The 17773-nt window shown below is 36.7% G+C and overlaps 1 protein-coding gene across 7 annotated transcripts in view; it reads left to right on the top strand.

Annotated features, from left to right (window-relative positions):
* Positions 1–17734, top strand: part of OSBPL8 (oxysterol binding protein like 8) — a 66152-nt gene extending 48418 nt beyond the window's left edge. For all 7 annotated transcript variants that reach the window (XM_010708298.3, XM_010708292.3, XM_010708309.3 and 4 more), the window contains 16 exons: positions 253–337; positions 1349–1520; positions 3381–3615; positions 4783–4967; positions 5787–5868; positions 6432–6530; positions 7023–7119; positions 7475–7573; positions 8773–8870; positions 10196–10285; positions 10819–10955; positions 11219–11404; positions 12607–12694; positions 13097–13199; positions 13613–13718; positions 13988–17734. In XM_010708298.3, coding sequence (XP_010706600.1) covers positions 253–337; positions 1349–1520; positions 3381–3615; positions 4783–4967; positions 5787–5868; positions 6432–6530; positions 7023–7119; positions 7475–7573; positions 8773–8870; positions 10196–10285; positions 10819–10955; positions 11219–11404; positions 12607–12694; positions 13097–13199; positions 13613–13718; positions 13988–14123 — 1998 coding nt within the window. In that variant the 3' untranslated portion in view covers positions 14124–17734. The remainder of the gene's footprint in view (positions 1–252; positions 338–1348; positions 1521–3380; positions 3616–4782; positions 4968–5786; positions 5869–6431; positions 6531–7022; positions 7120–7474; positions 7574–8772; positions 8871–10195; positions 10286–10818; positions 10956–11218; positions 11405–12606; positions 12695–13096; positions 13200–13612; positions 13719–13987) is intronic.
* The last annotated feature ends 39 nt before the right edge of the window (positions 17735–17773 follow it).

The raw sequence follows: 17773 nt of genomic DNA, 5'->3' as shown, positions 1-17773 counted from the left end.
AAAGCACCAAAAATTATTTGAATCCCAAAGACTGTTCTCTTTAAAAGAAAGAGGGTTGAATTGGGAGCTATACTTAGAATGATGTCTTTAAAGAAGAAATCCAGTAAAAGAGGGCTGTCCATCTTTCCATTCATATCTTCATTAGATGTTGCTGAGTGACAGTAAATAGCCAGCAGTGTGTCTGCTTGTTACATGAATGGTAAACTCTAAAATGGAATTAAAATATATGATGCTTGTTTTGTGTATTTCAAGGGTCCAAAAGGTGAAGCAGTTGGTTCTATAACTCAGCCACTACCCAGCAGTTACTTGATCATCCGAGCCGCTTCAGAATCAGATGGTAAATAGGCATTTCAATATTTTTTCACCCAAGACAGCAGTGAGTCATTAGAAAGAGATTGCTTAACTTGTCTTACTGTCTATTACAGCCCTGTGATTGCAGTTCCATGCTTGTAAAGGCTCTTCCTTAACTTGGTGCATTCAGTTGTGTTGGTACTAGCAGTTTTTCATGCTTATTCAAGGAGAATATTGAATTGAAGAAATTGTCATTGAGCTCCTTGCAACTAGTTCCTTTCTTAAATGCTAATGTAGACTCTTGCTAATGAAAGTGTTTGTGTATTATAAAATTCAGCAGTTTTGCAGAGTTCTAGTAGTAGAAATTCCCTCGAAATACACATTATTAATGCCATCACTTAGAGGAGGTAGGTATTAATATTGATGCAACCACCTTGGAAGGTTAGAAAACAAAAACAAAATTTAAGACCACTGTTTAGCCTTCTTAGTAGCTGCTTTCCTTCTGCGGATTAGTTAAGCATACCCTTGAAGTCCTTAAAGTTAAGACTCTTATTTTCCTTCAAATTATTATACAGTTATTTTTAAATGTAGTGTATAGAAGAGAAATAAATGTCACATTTTTGGATTATTTAATCACCCTTACATGTAAATTTGTACTATCTTCATTATTATGTTTTAAATGCTTTTTTTTATTGCTTATGAAAAACTGTTAGATGGGAAAATGAATTAAATACAGGAAAATGAATAAGTGAGGAGTGAAAAGAGCACATAATTTTAGAGAAACTGTTTTGGAATGTCCAATATTGAACTGATTTTTATATTGTAATTTCCATATTGTAATTGTATAACATGAGCAAATTCTGCCAAGTGATGCAATTATATAGTCTTCACAAGTGGAGTATATCTGCAAGCACTTTTAGAGGAATTGAGTAGGCAGAGCCTTGATGGAGTCATACTGGCATTTAGGAAGAAATGCTAGAATATGCTCTAAATGAATTATTCACCTTGCTCACCCTACCCAGCAGCATCTCTAGTCTAATATTAAATTTGTCTTTAGGCAGGTGTTGGATGGATGCTTTGGAGCTGGCTTTGAAATGTTCAAGTCTACTTAAACGTACAATGATTAGAGAAGGTAAAGAACATGACTTGAATTCTTCAAGTGACAGTGCTCATGTCTCTCTCTATGGCCTGCTTCGTGCTAACAACTTAAACAGTGGAGACAACTTACCGTAAGTAAATTAATTACTAAACCTGATTACTTTTCTGGCAGAACCATGTAGTAATAACTTCTCCAAAGTTATTGGAGTTCTTCGAAAAGAGGATCTCTCTTTGCAGTTCTACTCGCTTCCAAATTCTCTCTATAAGACTTAATTGCACTGTGTTTTTATACATGGATAAAATGAAAAACATGTATACTTCATTTTTTGAGCAAAGCAGATACAGAGGGCAGCTTGGCCCAAAGAACTCAAAGTTGAGTATTACACCAGTAAGTTTAAGTTAAACTTACAGTTAAACTGTTACAGTTTAATTTTTTTTTGTATTGTGAAGTTGGTCTCTCTTGTTTGTTTCACCTGAAAAAAGTTTAGCTCGTGTTACGAAAGTAGGCAGATGTAAATATAAGTTGCTTTTCTTTGGTCAAAGTATAAATAACACCAAAGCTATTTAAATGGTTTTAATTTGCCTCAGGTTTGAATCATCAAGTTATTCAATAATGCTTCCATCAGCTTATGAAATTAAATAGTACAAAAGTTGAAATCACCTTTGTCAAATATTGGGGGGCCCTTGAGTCACTTGTTCATTTCAGTAAATGCTCTCATCCAAATTTTTGTGAGCATGGTCTTTCCTGAAAATATATTATTAAACAAGCATGGTGAATGTCTAGTATTAAAGGTGGAGGTTGGTGGCCCTGCATGTGGCAGGGGGGTTGGAGATTGATGATCCTTGAGGTTCCTTCCAACCCTGGCCATTCTGTGATTCTGTGGATGAATGTGCTTTCCAACACATCCAGTTGTGTCATCAGAGTGCATTAGAAAGATATAAAAGATTTAGTCATTTGTTTGAAATATTTTGGTCTGAAGCTTAGACTTTGCACAGTTTTTCTCTCTTCCACCAGTTGAGTATACTTATAGACTGACATAAATGTCTTTGAATAATCCCTCACACATGTGAGTACAGCTGCCCATGTCTGTTCTGGGTGGGTGGGACTTTTATACTGCTGTAGTTGAGATAAAAGTACAGGCCTGTGCAGGAAGAAATGCATTTCTTGCTGACTTAGTCTGAAACACTGAGAAAAAGCAGACTATTGCCTCCAGTCCAAATTCAGGGCACTATCCAGATGACCAAGCAATATCTTGTCCAGGTACAGTTTTACTCCTTCCACAATCTTAAGGAAACAGTGAAACTGTTGTGTACAATTCAACTGGAGATCTGCAGTCATAATTTAATATCATCACCTGACCGAGATTACAGTCACAGCAATTAGCTACAACCGTTAAGTCTAATTAAGAGTAATAGTTTAATTAAGCAGATCTTTGGATGTAGAGTATTGTAAGAGTATTCAGTGTGTTTATAATAAAAACTGCAGACATAGTTTTAAAGGGGTTGGCAGGAGAGAGAGAAAACATGAAAGCAATTTTAACGCCAGCTGAGAACTAACCTTTTACATTTCTCAGTGAAGCTGAGGAATGTGTACAACTGTATAACCTTGAGAAGGAAGCATGTTGGGGGAGTTAATAAGGAGTTTAAAATCAGTATTTATTTACACTGCCTTAATGTGGGAGAGGAAATAGTGTTCTATACCTACAAATTATTGCCTTGTGTGAAGTATCACTTCAGTTATGGAATTCAATAGTTAGAGAATATAATAATTAAACATAAATGCAAAGTAAATTTGGTGCATTTTACAGATCAGTGACAACACCGCATCCTGTATATTTCCACTGAAGCAAGTTCAACTTTGCTGCTAGACCGGGGTTCATACTGGCACTTAATTCAAAGGATTATTGTGATTTTTTTTGCAAGGATTTTGGTTTGGAAACATGAAATCACAATGTGAAGCTGAAGGTTCATTTAGCTTTTATCCTTTGTAGATTAAATGACAGTGAAATCGAAAGGCATCACTTTAAAGACCAAGATATGTACTCTGATAAATCTGATAAGGAAAATGATCATGAACATGATGAGTCTGATAATGATGGATTGGGGAAAAGTGAAGAAAGTGATAGCGACACATCAGAGCGACAAGATGACTCCTATGTTGATCCAGAGCCAATTGATATCAAAGAAACAACTTACTTAGAACAAAGTCATGAAGAACTTGGAGAGGTAAAAGTACTTTTCATGTAGTGGGCGGGTGACTTTGCTGAATGTAAAGCTGGTATTTTAGAGGATGTGCTACATTTGACAACTGCTTTACAGGATTGACTTTCATGTGTTCAGTAATCTTGAGGAAAAAAATTGTGTCCATCCATGTTCTGCTCTGCTACACCACTTCTGCGCTTCTAAGAGTTAAGTTTATTTAAAGAGAATGATCTCTTTGTTAAAGATTATTTGGGGTATTTCTCAGAGAGAAGGCGCTTACTGTGAGAAGACCACCTGCAGCAGAAGTTGACCAGATGTCTGCATTTCTTCTTGTTACTAACTCTGTTTTGTTTTTTTTAATTAAATTGTTTTGGTTTTTTTCTTCAAGTAAAAATTTTCAAGTTGAAGATTTTTGTACAAACTGACACCTCTTTTTCTACTGCAAGAGAGATGTTAAGCAGTGCTGGGGTTTGCAGAATTCTGTGAAAGACTTGCTATGTTTTCAGTGTTCAACTTGCATTCTATTATAATGCCCAGAGTTACTGCTCCATTTCTGCAGGTTTTCTTTCACCTCTACACAGTCAAATGTGAGAGGAATATGTATGTATTACTTGCTATAATAATACCAAAAATCTTTGTAATGGAAATGGAGAGAAATAGAGAGAATAGTTGTGGCTCTCCTCTTTTTCTCAAGTGCTAACTATGAAGTTGTTTGTTTTTGTTGTCTTCTGCTTGATTTTTATATACCTACTGGACATAAAAACTTTGTGCTTTGTTGCTTTCCAGGATTGACTCTAGAATAAACAACAGCTCAAGAAAAGTTGAGGAGTTCAAGTTAGCAAAAATGCATTTTAGAACAGTTCTGGAAAGAGGGATGCTTTTCCTATAGACTTTTTCATTTCAGGAATTGTAAGAAAAAATATCTCCACTTTTCTTTGACCAAAAGGAGAACAGTGGGGTGTTTTTCTGTTTTAGGATTGATAAAAATAAATGCAGTTATTAATGCTGAATAGTAAATATAGTATCATATATTAAATATGTACTTTATTTAGAGGAATTTTCTCTCTCTTCTTCGGAGTGTTCCATTTTGTGTATACATTTTCTATTGTTATGGCATCATCAGAATGTGTTGAAACAGTTCAACATTTCTTTTCTTTATCCTTTCTGTTAGCAGTTTTTTATTTTTCTTAGGCAGGGGAGGCTGCTCAGACAGAAGTAGTGTCAGAAGAAAACAAAAGTTTGATCTGGACACTTCTGAAGCAAGTCCGTCCAGGAATGGACTTATCCAAGGTTGTACTGCCTACATTTATCTTGGAACCTCGTTCTTTCCTTGACAAGCTATCTGATTACTACTACCATGCAGACTTCCTATCCGAGTGAGTCAATCCTACCACTGGTTTTCTTTCCTTATATTTTTTAAGCTAAAATAAGAAACCAGTAACATTTTTTTCTTTGTTGTTTGGTCTGGTTCACTTGAACAGCATCATAGAATACGTAGTCTGAATGTTTGTCTGACAATGTATCAGTTGTCAAATATTCTTGCTTTCTGAAAATTATCAGCCTAAGAGCTCGGCTGGTGTGTCTCAATGTCTGTCCCCTCTTAATACCTTAATAGCAGTTGTGTTGCAGGCGTTTCTGTAGCGGATTTTAGAAAATGGTTAAAAGACTTCTCAAGATTTAACAAAATTAGGGTTTTTTTTCCTTTTTCTTCTTTTAGATGCATATAGTTATAATAGTAGAATAGCAAGAGTTAGCCTTTTTAAAGAAATTATTAAATACTGTTTTGATTTAGAATTTATTTACCTGCTCAAAAAAAGCTAATGAATTAAAACCTGTACATTGAAATATTATTCAACTGCGCATGAGTATGCCAATTCTCTGAAGCAATATCTTTCCTAAATAAAAGGAATTGGGAGGGGGGGAGGCGGGGTGTTTAGCAGTATTTAGTGCTTCAAAGTCCAGACTCAATTTTGGAGTAAGTGTTTGTGATTTTTATTTTGTTTGATTTCCATGTTCATTCAGAGGATTCTGAAAGCTTAATTTGATGCAGTCAGGCTGAAAGTTTTACAATACTGAGAATCACAAAGCTTCTGTTTAACTGAGCTTCTAGATAGAAGATATATCACAACAATTGGTAGCGTCTTATAATTGAAGCAATGCTGACATTCAGTCTGTGCTTTCTGTTTGTTTCACAGAGCTGCTCTTGAAGAGAATGCTTACAACCGCATGAAAAAAGTGGTAAAGTGGTATTTGTCTGGATTCTACAAAAAGCCAAAGGTGTCCTTTTACTCATTATTTTGTCTTTGTTTTGGAAGTTGTGTCTGGTTTGAGAGCTCAGGAATGTGCTGAGTTTTTGTTTCATTATATTGTTATGCATTTTTTCTAAAGAAGGTTAAGTTTTCATTATTTATATAAATTTATCATAGATCTTTTTGGTCCCTAGCCATGCTTAAAGTAGATTGTGCACAACTGTTTTTTCCCCTTGATGTAGAAATGTAATTAAACATTTTTACACAAAGTTGAGCAATATCTTTGTTTATTGTTCTTCGGTGATAGCATTATGTATTTCGAGGAGCAAAATTTCCCCTACTTCAATTAGCTTTAAACTCAATACTCTTTATAAACAGCTTGATGGAAAATAGTGTTTAAAGATGACGCTATTTACTGCTTTTTGAGCATAATATTCAAATAATGAAGTTGGGGCGATGTGCTTTAGCATATGCATTAGGCTTGCTTTTTTTTTTTTTCCTTTCTCTATCTTTCAGTGACAGACTGATAAAAATATTCTGTGAGTTCTCTACATGCGCTGTATGGTTACTGTCTGTTTTGTTTCTATTCAGGGACTAAAAAAGCCGTACAATCCAATACTTGGTGAGACTTTCCGCTGCATGTGGATCCATCCAAGGACAAACAGCAAGACTTTTTACATTGCAGAACAGGTAGCTGCCATAACCAGCATGAATATTTTTAAGAAAAATAAATGTGCTAGGTTTTTTTGTGTGTGCCAGATAAACAATATGGGAGCGCTAGAAAATGTATTTGTATGTATGTGTAGTATCCTAAAAACTCTCCTAAGTATATTCTTAGAAAGGCAAAGATGTTTCAGTGTTTTTGCTCCATCTTCCTCCAGTGAAAGTCAGATACTAGTTTTCTTAACTCTTGTAATTCAGTGAAAATGTTTGCTTGATCTTTATCTCTGAGGATTAAGGTTGTGTTTGGACAAGGCTGTCAGACATACAGTTTGAATTTTGGGTGGTCCTTTGTGGAGCCAGGAGCTGGACTAGATCTCTGTGGGTTCCTTCTAACATAGGATGTTCTATGATTCTATGATCTCATATTTGATATCAATTGTATTCTATTCTGTGTAGCATGAATTTTGCATTGTCTTTATTAGATCAAGGTTTATACTACGTTGCATGTTTTTTCAATAGGTATCCCATCATCCCCCAATATCTGCCTTCTATGTTAGCAACCGCAAGGACGGTTTTTGCCTTAGTGGTAGCATTCTGGCCAAATCAAAATTCTATGGTAAGTAACGTTTTGCTCAGAGTGGTGGGGTTTTTTTGGCTGTGCTTTCATTGAGGAGTGTAAAATCAGTGCAAGTGGGCTGTGTTTTGATGCTGAAAGAAGGCTTTTATAAGAATCAGGGCTTGGATCACTGTATTATACTTGCCTGACAAAGTTTTTACTACTGGTCTTCACATTTTAATTTCTCTTTTACAGTACACTTTTGTTTGGAGATGCTGTGATTACAGTGGCTTCACTGGGCAAGATAGATTTCAATGCCAAATATGATAATCTTATTTCTGTTTCTTGGTTATTAGGAAATGCTGACTGTTGTCTTGCAGGGTGTGAAATGTGTTTCTCTGTGTTTGAATTTCAGGGAATTCGTTATCTGCCATACTAGATGGAGAAGGACGGCTGACATTCCTAAATAGAGGAGAAGATTATGTAATGACTATGCCATATGCTCACTGTAAAGGTAGAGTTCATTATTCTAAGTTTTTCTGAACACAGGCAGCCCTGGTGGTTCTAGGCTCCCGTATACTTTACCAAGATAAGAAGTATTATTTAAGGAATCATCTGGCTTTGGCACAGCAGAAGATTTTTTTTCATAAATATTAGAAGTGTTTATATAGCTATCTATGATGGTAATTTATTGTTTGAGTTGCTTTCTTTTCTGGAGAATACTTTGGAGCTTCTCCAGTATTTTCCTATTGGAAATGTAATACTGTAGTCTCTACACCTCATGTAGTTTGGGTGTAAATCATGACTTTTTTTCTTTAGTTTCACTACAGGGAAAATAGTAGTTCCTTTCTGAAGGGCTGGTAGTTGTACAGAATACATTGCAGCGTTGCTGGGATTTTTGCCTCCATATTTTCTGCCAAAATTCCATTTCAGAACTCTTGTAGTCAGCAAGTGTAAGACTTTCATACAGATGCATGACAGATGAGTTGGCAGAATTATATAACTTGACATGGGTTTGGTAGGTTCTTCTTCGCTTTTTTTTTGGGGGGTAGGTGGAGGATATTTTTAATATTGTCAGATTTTATGTTACCTTTTATATGACTTTGGTGACAGAAATAATGTTTAACGAGTAGTAAGTACCTAACATGTATACATACATACAAAACAAACAGGAAGAAGAACTAGAATGACTAGTGATACTGATAGAGAGAGAAAGATGGAAGAATATGCAGGGGAAAATGTACATGCTGGAAAACATATTTCCACTAGCATCCATTGTGTGTAAAATACACTCAGTGTTTCAAGTGCTGGATTGCAGGGGAAAGACTGTGATTGTGGGAAATGTATTACGAGTTGTCAACCTTTTTGCTTCCAAAAATCTTTGGAGAGTTGATCAGTGTGTATTGGTTGTACGATTGTCTTTACTGTGCCTACTGTATCTGTTTGAGTAAAGTTGTTTTCCTATTGATAGATCATATTTCCTGCTTCAGTAATTCATTTGGATGTTTTTCTTTTTGTTTGGATTATCTTATTGGGCAGAAAGATCATACTCATGGTTAGGAAAGGTCATCTAAAGAGAAAATAAGCAGAGCTGTCGCTTTCTTTTTGTTCTCTGGCACAGATGTGTTTACCCCAGGAATTGGGACAAAAGAGTTTAGGTTTTTTTTGTCTTGCCCAGTTATAAATTCTCATGTTGGCTCTTCCTTCTTGCAGGAATTCTTTATGGCACAATGACCTTAGAGCTTGGGGGAACGGTCAACATCACCTGTGAAAAAACTGGCTACAGTGCAACAATTGAATTCAAACTAAAGGTTAGTAAATGCTATGAGTGGACATGAGAATGAGCATTCTAATATTAAAATGTGTATATTATCAGATCATACCATAGATACAATCTAGCAATTGGTGATTAGAAAAGAAAAAAAAAAAAGAAAAAGAAAAAGGAAAGAAACATAGGACAATATAATTCCTTTTTTATTTAATGTTTTCTTCTGGGTCCAAAAGTCTTGACCAAAACTTACAGCTCTGTCTTAATCTCTGCTCATAAGAATACTCCCATTGCAGTGCTTGCATATTGCCAGTTATGTGAACCTTACAAGCAACTTAGCTGGAGGGGTGACAGGAGGAAGCAATAGTCTGTCTCATTTCCAGCAGTGGCATCTGTATGTGTCTGGGAAAGTGTGCAAGAACAGGGATTAGTGATCTAATCAGCAACTCAAGTATTTTGTATCTTGCTGAGAGTATATATGTCCCATGGACATTTTTCATTCTCTGAAAACTTTGGAGTGTCTTTTTAAACTTCTTCAGATCCCTTGAAGAAGAACTCAAACTCGGGCTCCCCTCTTCCATCCTGCATGAAAATTAAGTTGTTCATGGCACATCAAACAAAGATAACAGAAGGGTTTTAGCTAACATTCAGATCAGTTTAATGTCCAGCATTATGAGCAGTTATGTGTACTATTTTTTGCAGCTGTCTTTGCTATAGAAGCGCTCACCAAATGCAAAGGCTAAACAAAGGTTTCTCAATTATGTACAAATGGCTGGCTCTTCTGAAAATGTTCCTGCTGTTTTTGAGACAAACTGATTTAAAGCTAAACAGTCATTAGGGAAAAGTGTGCATTGTGCATGTGGAGAGAAACTGTATTCAGCTGAGATTGTAGGGGGAAATTAAAAGTTAAGAGGCTATGTCAATTGAAGTTTTGCCTCTTCAACACATGGGATATGTGAATAGACTATCAAAAAGGCTGAAGAAAATTTCTTGCTGTCATTTTTCTTCTTGTTTTTACAAGAGTTAATCTCTATTAACAGAGTCCTTGGCAAAGTGGTGAGATTAGTAATAGCAAATGACAATTTCCTTCAAGATATCATCACATGACTTGCATATCATCATGTTTTTATATTATTTGCCCTTTTCAGATTTCTTAGCCAATCCTAGTAATTTGGATCAGCAAAGCTTTTGAGAAAATACAGAGAACAATTTAGTTGTGGCACGATTAGGCAGAAGTTGTAATACTGAAAGCATTCAGGGCTGTTCACATTGGATTTCATAATGCATTTTATTTCATAACACTCAACATACATGCAAATATATTTTGTTATTAAAATAATTTTGAAAGCATTTCTTCTTACTTTGCAGCCATTTTTAGGTAACAATGACAGTGTTAATCAAATATCGGGGAAAATTAAGCTTGGCAAAGAAGTTCTGGCTATTTTGGAGGGCCACTGGGTAAGTAGTGAGTATTGAGTAAATTCTGAGTTAAAAGAGGTGAAAATAACCTAGTTACAAAAAAGGGTCATAAAGAACTGGAGCTCTTTAGGAGTTGAGTAAATGCCACTTTCAATGAAGCGTCCTTTCGTAGTCAAACAGTCCTCAAGAATGACTTTAGAGTCAAGGGACTGTTACTGTTCGAGTATGTTTGAGAAGTTCCTAATGAGAATACTTTGTAAAATGTTCTGATATACATATTAATACTTGGAGGAATTGTTGAGGCACCAGGATGAAATACTTAAATTTGTTTCAGTTCTGATGACACTGGCACCATTGTTTGACAGCGATGGTCCCACTTCCTCTCTATTCTGAGTTGGAACCAGCGCAGAATGCAGAAATTGAATTTTGAAATTAGCATATGTAATTATTCTTGTCTGCGAATCTGAAATATTTTTTGTTTACAAAAATAGTAATTAGTCCTTCAGTTTGCATTATTTTTTGCACTCTGTGTGATTATTACAGTTAGGACCACTAAATTATGTATGTTACAGGACAGTGAAGTTACTATTAGGGACAAGAAGACCGATGTTTCGGAGACATTCTGGAACCCAACTTCTGATATCAAGCAGCGTAGATTACCTAGATACACTGTGAAGTTTGAAGAGCAAGATGACTTTGAGTCAGAGAAGTAAGTGCTCTTTAGAAGCACATATAATTATTCTGACAAATATTCATTATCTTCTTCAAATTATGACATTAGCCAGCCAGTAGCTGATGGTTTTGTTACTTCCTATGTTGGCTGATATTGACCTGTACAGCAAGAAAGCAGTACTGTTAAATACAGGCTCACTACTTAGGAGCCTTACAACCTCTACTAAGCCTATAATTAGAGAAATGTTTTCAATTATTTTTATAACCAGATTGTTACTCTTGATATTGCTTGTTTGTCAGGCTTTGGCAACAAGTGACTAAAGCAATAAATAATAAAGACCAAACAGAAGCTACTCAAGAGAAATATGTTCTGGAGGAAGCTCAGAGAAAGAGTGCCAAAGAGAGGAAACTTAAGGGTGAAGAGTGGACGTGCAAGCTGTTTGATCAGGATTCAGTCACGGGAGAATGGCACTACAGATACGCTGAGTGAGTGCTGGAATGTTTGTAACAAAACTGCTAGTTGAATGTTCAAAAGTGTCTCTGAGCCTCTTGCTGTGCTTTCAAGAGCAAGAGCTGAGTTCAAACTCGTGAAATTTGCAATGCTACTTGATACTCCAATTCACGTGTTTTAACCAAAATGTGTAATTTTGTAGCTGAATTGGTTATCCCTTTAGCAGGTGACTACATGTAATTTTGAAAAGGCAGGGATTACTACAGCAGGAAACTACGTTTCAAGCACTTATTTCAATGGACTTTTTCTGTGGTTTATTTTTTTTCCCTATTTCTGGTTATGTGCCTCCACAGATTGGGATGCATTGTATGTATTTTCTGTGTCTGTGAAGTTTTATGATTCAAATGTGTGCCACAGAAGTGTTACTGTATGTTAGAAAGCAGTCTGTGGTGTCAGTTGTCATTGGAAAGAATAATTGATTCTTTTTATGAATGTGAGGCCAGCTCACCACGTGGAGAGCAGAATATTTTATGCTTACTGTGAAAAATGCTTTCAGTGAACAGCAGCATTTGTTAAGGTATCTAAATTAGATACCTGGATTGCAGTTTTGAGAGACCTTTGGGAGAGGAATGCCTTGTTCTTATCCAGTTACCTTAGACAGCATTTAACTCAAGTCACATTAAGCTAAGATGTATATGCAGTCTATGTTCACAACACCTGAAACAGCTGCAAATGTTTTAAAAAAGACACAAGAAGAATTGAAAGAAAATCCATGCTTAATCTGCACTCGTTAAAGCTGTGCATAATAATGATCTTCATGCAGCTGACTTGAGGTTTCTATCATGGAAAGGCTGTGCTTCATGGGAATGTCTGTCTTTACCTTTGGCAACTTATCATTCTCTAATGAGCTATGTCTTTTGCTTGATATTTTTCATTTTATGTCAATTTCTATTTGGAAAAGCACTGTTAACAGTCTGAACAAGCGAATTGTATGTTGCTCATTACTGCCTCTTGAAACCATTGCAGGTTACCATTAGCCACTTTGGAATGAAAGTAGTTCTGAGGCAACTGGATCTCGTGGCTTTTCAGGCTACACGTGGACATTTGGATCATTTTTTCAGTGTCTGACTTCTACACAGGGAGAAAGATTGTTAGCCTGTACATACGAAATAATTTCTGAGCAATAAAATATTATTTAAACTCTGTGATATTAATCATTTGTATTCATTTTGTCTAGTACCAGGCCGTGGGACCCTTTGAATGATATGATTCAGTTTGAAAAAGATGGCACAATCCAAACAAAAGTTCGCCATCGGACGCCGATGGTAAGTTCTAGTTTTGTTAGTAGGTGCAGCAAGCTCCAGGGACTCACATTCATTGTGTTATATGTGTAAAGGTCCTCAAAGCATAGGAAGGGCTAAAGAATACCATTGGTACCCTGTGAAAATGTAGATTACCCAGTCCATAGTCTTTCACTTCTGTGATGCATCCTGAGTGGTAGAGATGACTTAATCGACTAAGAATGTGAAGTAATGCCAACTTGAGTTCAGCAGTTTAGCACAGTTCTCCCTTAATGGAAAGATGCACAAACTTTGGGTTGCTTTTATGTCACAAATCTTGATTTGGAATTCTGTGAGATATTATGCTTTTAACTGTTACTGACAGAATGTGCTGCTTTGCTACAGTTCTGGTTCTGTGGAAGTAATTTATATGTTTTTCAATTGTAGGTTAGTGTTCCAAAAATCAAGCGAAAACCAACCAGCCAGAAAAAAGGGGAGTGTGGTTTCTCATCCCCCGAGCCTGATAATCAGGATTCCTCTGGAAGTGAAGGTAGGAGAAGACATGTTTACATTCAAACATAAGAAATTCACTTAAGCAGAGTTCTTTAGTCACACATATTATTATTATTTCAAAATGTTTTCATTGCAAAGTAAGACATGTTTTAGATAGCACTTCAGCATGAAGCATGTTCTGATGTCTGTATTGAGTATGTGGAAACAGATTTTTGTTGTTGAGACTGTCTGCAAAAATTAAACAATACCTTGAGAGTTTTAAGATATTCCTAAAGCTCAACTTGCTTTCCTTCTGTGCTACAGTAACTCTGTAATAAAACTTTAGTTTTCAATAGAAATTCACTTAGAAAACTTCCTCCTTGGTTTTGCAAGCTTGTCATTACTACTTTGTTCCATTTTGGATTAAGGACTTCCTTCTGTGAATTACACCCATCTTTTCTATTTTTCTAGCACAACTTATGAAGCATAATACAAGAATAAGGAAAAAAGGGGCAGACCTTGGTGAACTGCAGAGTGCCATTGAATCTATAAAGGAAACACAAGAAGACATTAAGAGGTAGTGCTCAATCTAAAATGTTTTAAAATGACTGAGAATACTGATTGCCCAGCTGTTTTGGAGGCTGGTGTATGTCATTCTCCTTTTAATGCCATGATGCCTTTGAAGGACTGGGAAAATTAGTTCAACTATCCTTCTTCTAAGTGTTAATTACTTATCAATATTATGTAATTTTCCTCAAAGTTTGTGTTCTGCGGGGAGCCCCAGCAAACTAGAAATGTCAGATTGTCTGGATGATGATTTACAAGATATTATGCTGTGTCTTACAGGGACATAATGGCTCTACGAAATCGAGTCACTTCTAATTCCCCACCTGTGGACAACCAGTTTTTGCAGCTGAAGCACTATATCTTCATTTTACTCCTGGTTCTGCTACAGCTTATCATCAATTTCTTGTTCAAATAGAAAGTGTGAACAAGGGCCTTTCTGAACTGGAATGATCAAACTCTTACTGGGGACCATATTTTAAGTTGGACTTTAAATGATGCAATATTATCTAAAGGAGCCTTGTAGCAACAACTTGCAGAACTTTTTGCCTCAGAGTCCATGGTTCAGAATCATCCTCCCGTCTACCCAGTTGAAGTAAGAATCGTGTAAGTGCCAGTACACTCTTGCTCCTGGTGTGTGCCTCTGTCTCAGACATACAGCATCAGCCTTGTGTTTTTTATTATGTCACATGCTGTACTGATGAATCTCCACCACAGAATAGATAAATTCAAAAGTCAGAGGTCAGGCACTGTAGGTTGGACCTGATTCCTGTTTTGGTAGAGTAATAAACAAGCAGACTTTGTTACATTTAAACTTACAATTTTTGTAACAAAGTATCTTTTAAAGTAGCCAGGCTTACCAACTTTTTTTTTTTTGTAAATGGTGTTGGGTGTTTGGATGTGAACTTTTATTTAAGGTCAGATGAATACATCATTATGACTGTTAGGAACTGGCAAGTACAAAGCTGAAGTCTCTAGGAATTCTGCAATTTTATGTCCTTGATTTGTTTTGGAGGCGTGACAGTTTTTGTCCTGAATTACTACAGTGGCTTATAAGCCTTTTTTTTTTTTCCGAATTTTATAATTTTAAAACTTCAGGTTCTTCACAAAAACATTCCTGCATCTACTGTACAGAGCATGTTTTTAATAGCACAGCACCTGGGAAAGTACTGTGTTTGTACACTCACACCCATGAACTGCGAATACTGAGGTTTTAGGGTTTGTTTTTAAGTCTTGATAAATCTGAAAGTCCTGAATTTATATTGGAGTATGGCTGCGTCTCAGTAAGAAGGCAGACTACCAATGCCAGGACTCTTCTCTTATTTCAGAAACAAAACGTGAAGATGAAAAGTTACGCTTAGTATATAGGATGAGTTGAGCTTTCCAAAGGAGAGACTGTGTGGAACAGAATTTGGCCACTGTCAGCAGAACATCTGCAAATGAGAATGTGTGTTTACAAGGGAAGTGGCTTCAGAAATGGTGGGTTGGCTAACAAAACAAAAATAAGAACAAATGATAGTGAAACACTGTTTGTTACATTCATGGTGTATATATGCTACCAAACTGAATACTCAGTGCACTTATTCGTTAGCCGCAGCCATACCAATTTATGTGAACTTTAAATTTCAAATTAAAACCAGGGCTTGTAGCATTTTGTTCAAAGAACAACACGCATGTACAGAACTTACAGAATTTCAGCTAAAAAAGTGGTACCAGTGTTTATCTGGTGAATTCCTTCCGGCAATCAAGCCTTTCCATGTACATGTATCAAGTCAAAAAGTAGCCGTAGTGTTGTAAAGCTACTTTCAGCAACCCAGATAAGACAGCAGGAAGACGGGAGACACAAAGTATAGCCAAGTTTGTTTTCAGTGGGTCCTCTCAGAAATCAAATGGAAAGTTTGGAGCTGCCATGGCCTTGGGCAGCCTCAATAACTCTTCAAGTGATCTCACATTCTGTTCTGCATCAGTCTTGTCCAGCATTTGGTGAAAATTCTATTTACTTAGTCAAGCTCATTTGTTCCCATGGCTGACATCTACACAGCACTTCACTTTCTATTTCATCTTATCCCTTCTTTGGACCTCAGCTGTGTGAAAGTTCATTGCTTAAGCAGTCACTTCAGCTTATGTCTTACAGCTTCGTACTAGCATAGCTTGTTCTGGAATCAGTTTTTGGAATGTGGACTCTACTGTCTACAACTGATGACGTGGAATTTGTGAATATAGGAAGTTTCTTACTGTTAAGTTTTGTGTCCCTAACTTAAGTCTCCAACAGAAACTGAAGTTGTTTGCCATATATAAAATGACATAAAAAAAAAAGCAGAATACTATAGTATTAATTTAATCTACTCAGCATGGAATTGGGCCATTTGGTACAGTACTCAAATGTCAAAGCTTCATCTGTCATAACGATCCATTACAGGTTCCTAAGCATACTCCATGTGTGGGAGTAATATAAAAGAAAATGAGTGAGGTAAAATAAAATCAGAATTTGAGCAATAACTTTAATCCCCTAAAATAGCTCTGCTAAATTTGTGGTGCTGAAAACTCTTGACTGACAGTTACAAGCTTTTTATCTGCCTTGTAAATGGAAATGTCCTTCTGCTCTTTTATTTTGATTTTAATCCTTCTATTTAAGATCAGTCACTAACACAGACTGGATGTATTTTTACATTCACTGTTCATGGATTTGACCCAGCTAGCTGGCTGGCAGCACGGTGTCGGGCAACATCAGACTAAACAAATGTTCCATATCTGAAATTCAGGTTCAGCTCAAGGCAAGTCAGAGTTGAACAGAGTGAGACAAAATGCCTATGTTTATGTTCCTTTTCAACTTATTTTTAGAGGTTACTTCTGTTGTAAAAGTGATTTTAGTCGTGGTCCAGGAAAGTAAAGAATATGTGATGAAACTTCTAAAAAGTAAAACTGCAGATTTCTGCTTGGCAGAATGATTGGATTTCTTAAATTCTAGAAAGTACATCAGAGTCCAGCATTTTGCTGGATGATGTTCCCCCGTGTGAACAGGATGGCATCATTTCCTGCCTTATGCTTGCAGTACAGCTGCCCTTGGGCCTGGTGTGTGAGGGCTTTTCTGTGACACATCACGATTGTCTGCCTACCCACAACGTGTGGCTGATCTTGAATATGAAGTATCTAATGGCGAGCTCTGCGTGAGTTACAGAATGGGCTGTACAGCTTGCAGATGTGTGAGGGCTGTAGCTTCCCAGTTTGTATGATTAAACAGCACTAGTTTGTTTTCATATTTGATTTAAAGATCTCGAGGGGGTGGTTGTTCTTTCTTGTACAGGAAATACCATCAGAAATTGTTGCCATGTGGTTTTATTGTTTTGTTTTCAAATGCACTCTATGCCTTTAATTTGCCATTAGGTACAGATTGCCTAGCTAGGTGCCCGTGACCTAGGTTAAAAGAGCAAATGTGAGATGTCACAGGGCACCATTTCAGCAGCAGCAGATGTCATGCATTTCACAGGTGGATGTCTTTTAAAGACAAGGCATTGCTTACTGAGGGCAAAGCCTGCTTTCCCCCCCCAGTTTAACCTTGTCAAGAAATTGTCTTATAGGTCTTCCTTCCAAATGGTGGATTCTCTTTCTTTCCTCTTTGTTTGCCACCCTCCTGTGCCTTTGGGATTTCCTTTATTTTTTTAATTTTTTTATTTTTTTTGCCAGACTGGTGTTTATGGAGCAGACTCTGGGTTCGATATGTAGTGTGTTTTCTTAAGAGGCTGTTACTTCACCACTGTATATGTAAATAACGGATAACAGGGGTTCTTCTGTACATCTGTAAGTTTTATTGGTTTTTAAGGGTACCCTCCAATCGCTGAAAACTGAGCGGATCGAAGCTTTGTAAACAGTGCCTTCCCGAGGGGTTTCTTGCTGTTCCCAGACATGGTTTGTCAAGTTTGTGCCATATGTAACACCCGACCTTTTGTGAAGGCTTGCGTGTTTGAAATTAGCTCCCCTGCTGCGTCCGACCCTCCGGTTACAAATAAAAATGTAAACTACAGCCCCCGAGCCCGCCTTGACAGCATTTCTTGGGGGACGGGGCCGTGA

This window comes from Meleagris gallopavo, chromosome 1 (genome assembly GCF_000146605.3).
Source record: "Meleagris gallopavo isolate NT-WF06-2002-E0010 breed Aviagen turkey brand Nicholas breeding stock chromosome 1, Turkey_5.1, whole genome shotgun sequence".
In the NCBI taxonomy this organism is placed as follows: Eukaryota; Metazoa; Chordata; class Aves; order Galliformes; family Phasianidae; genus Meleagris; species Meleagris gallopavo.
This window is presented reverse-complemented; position numbering and strand designations above follow the sequence as displayed.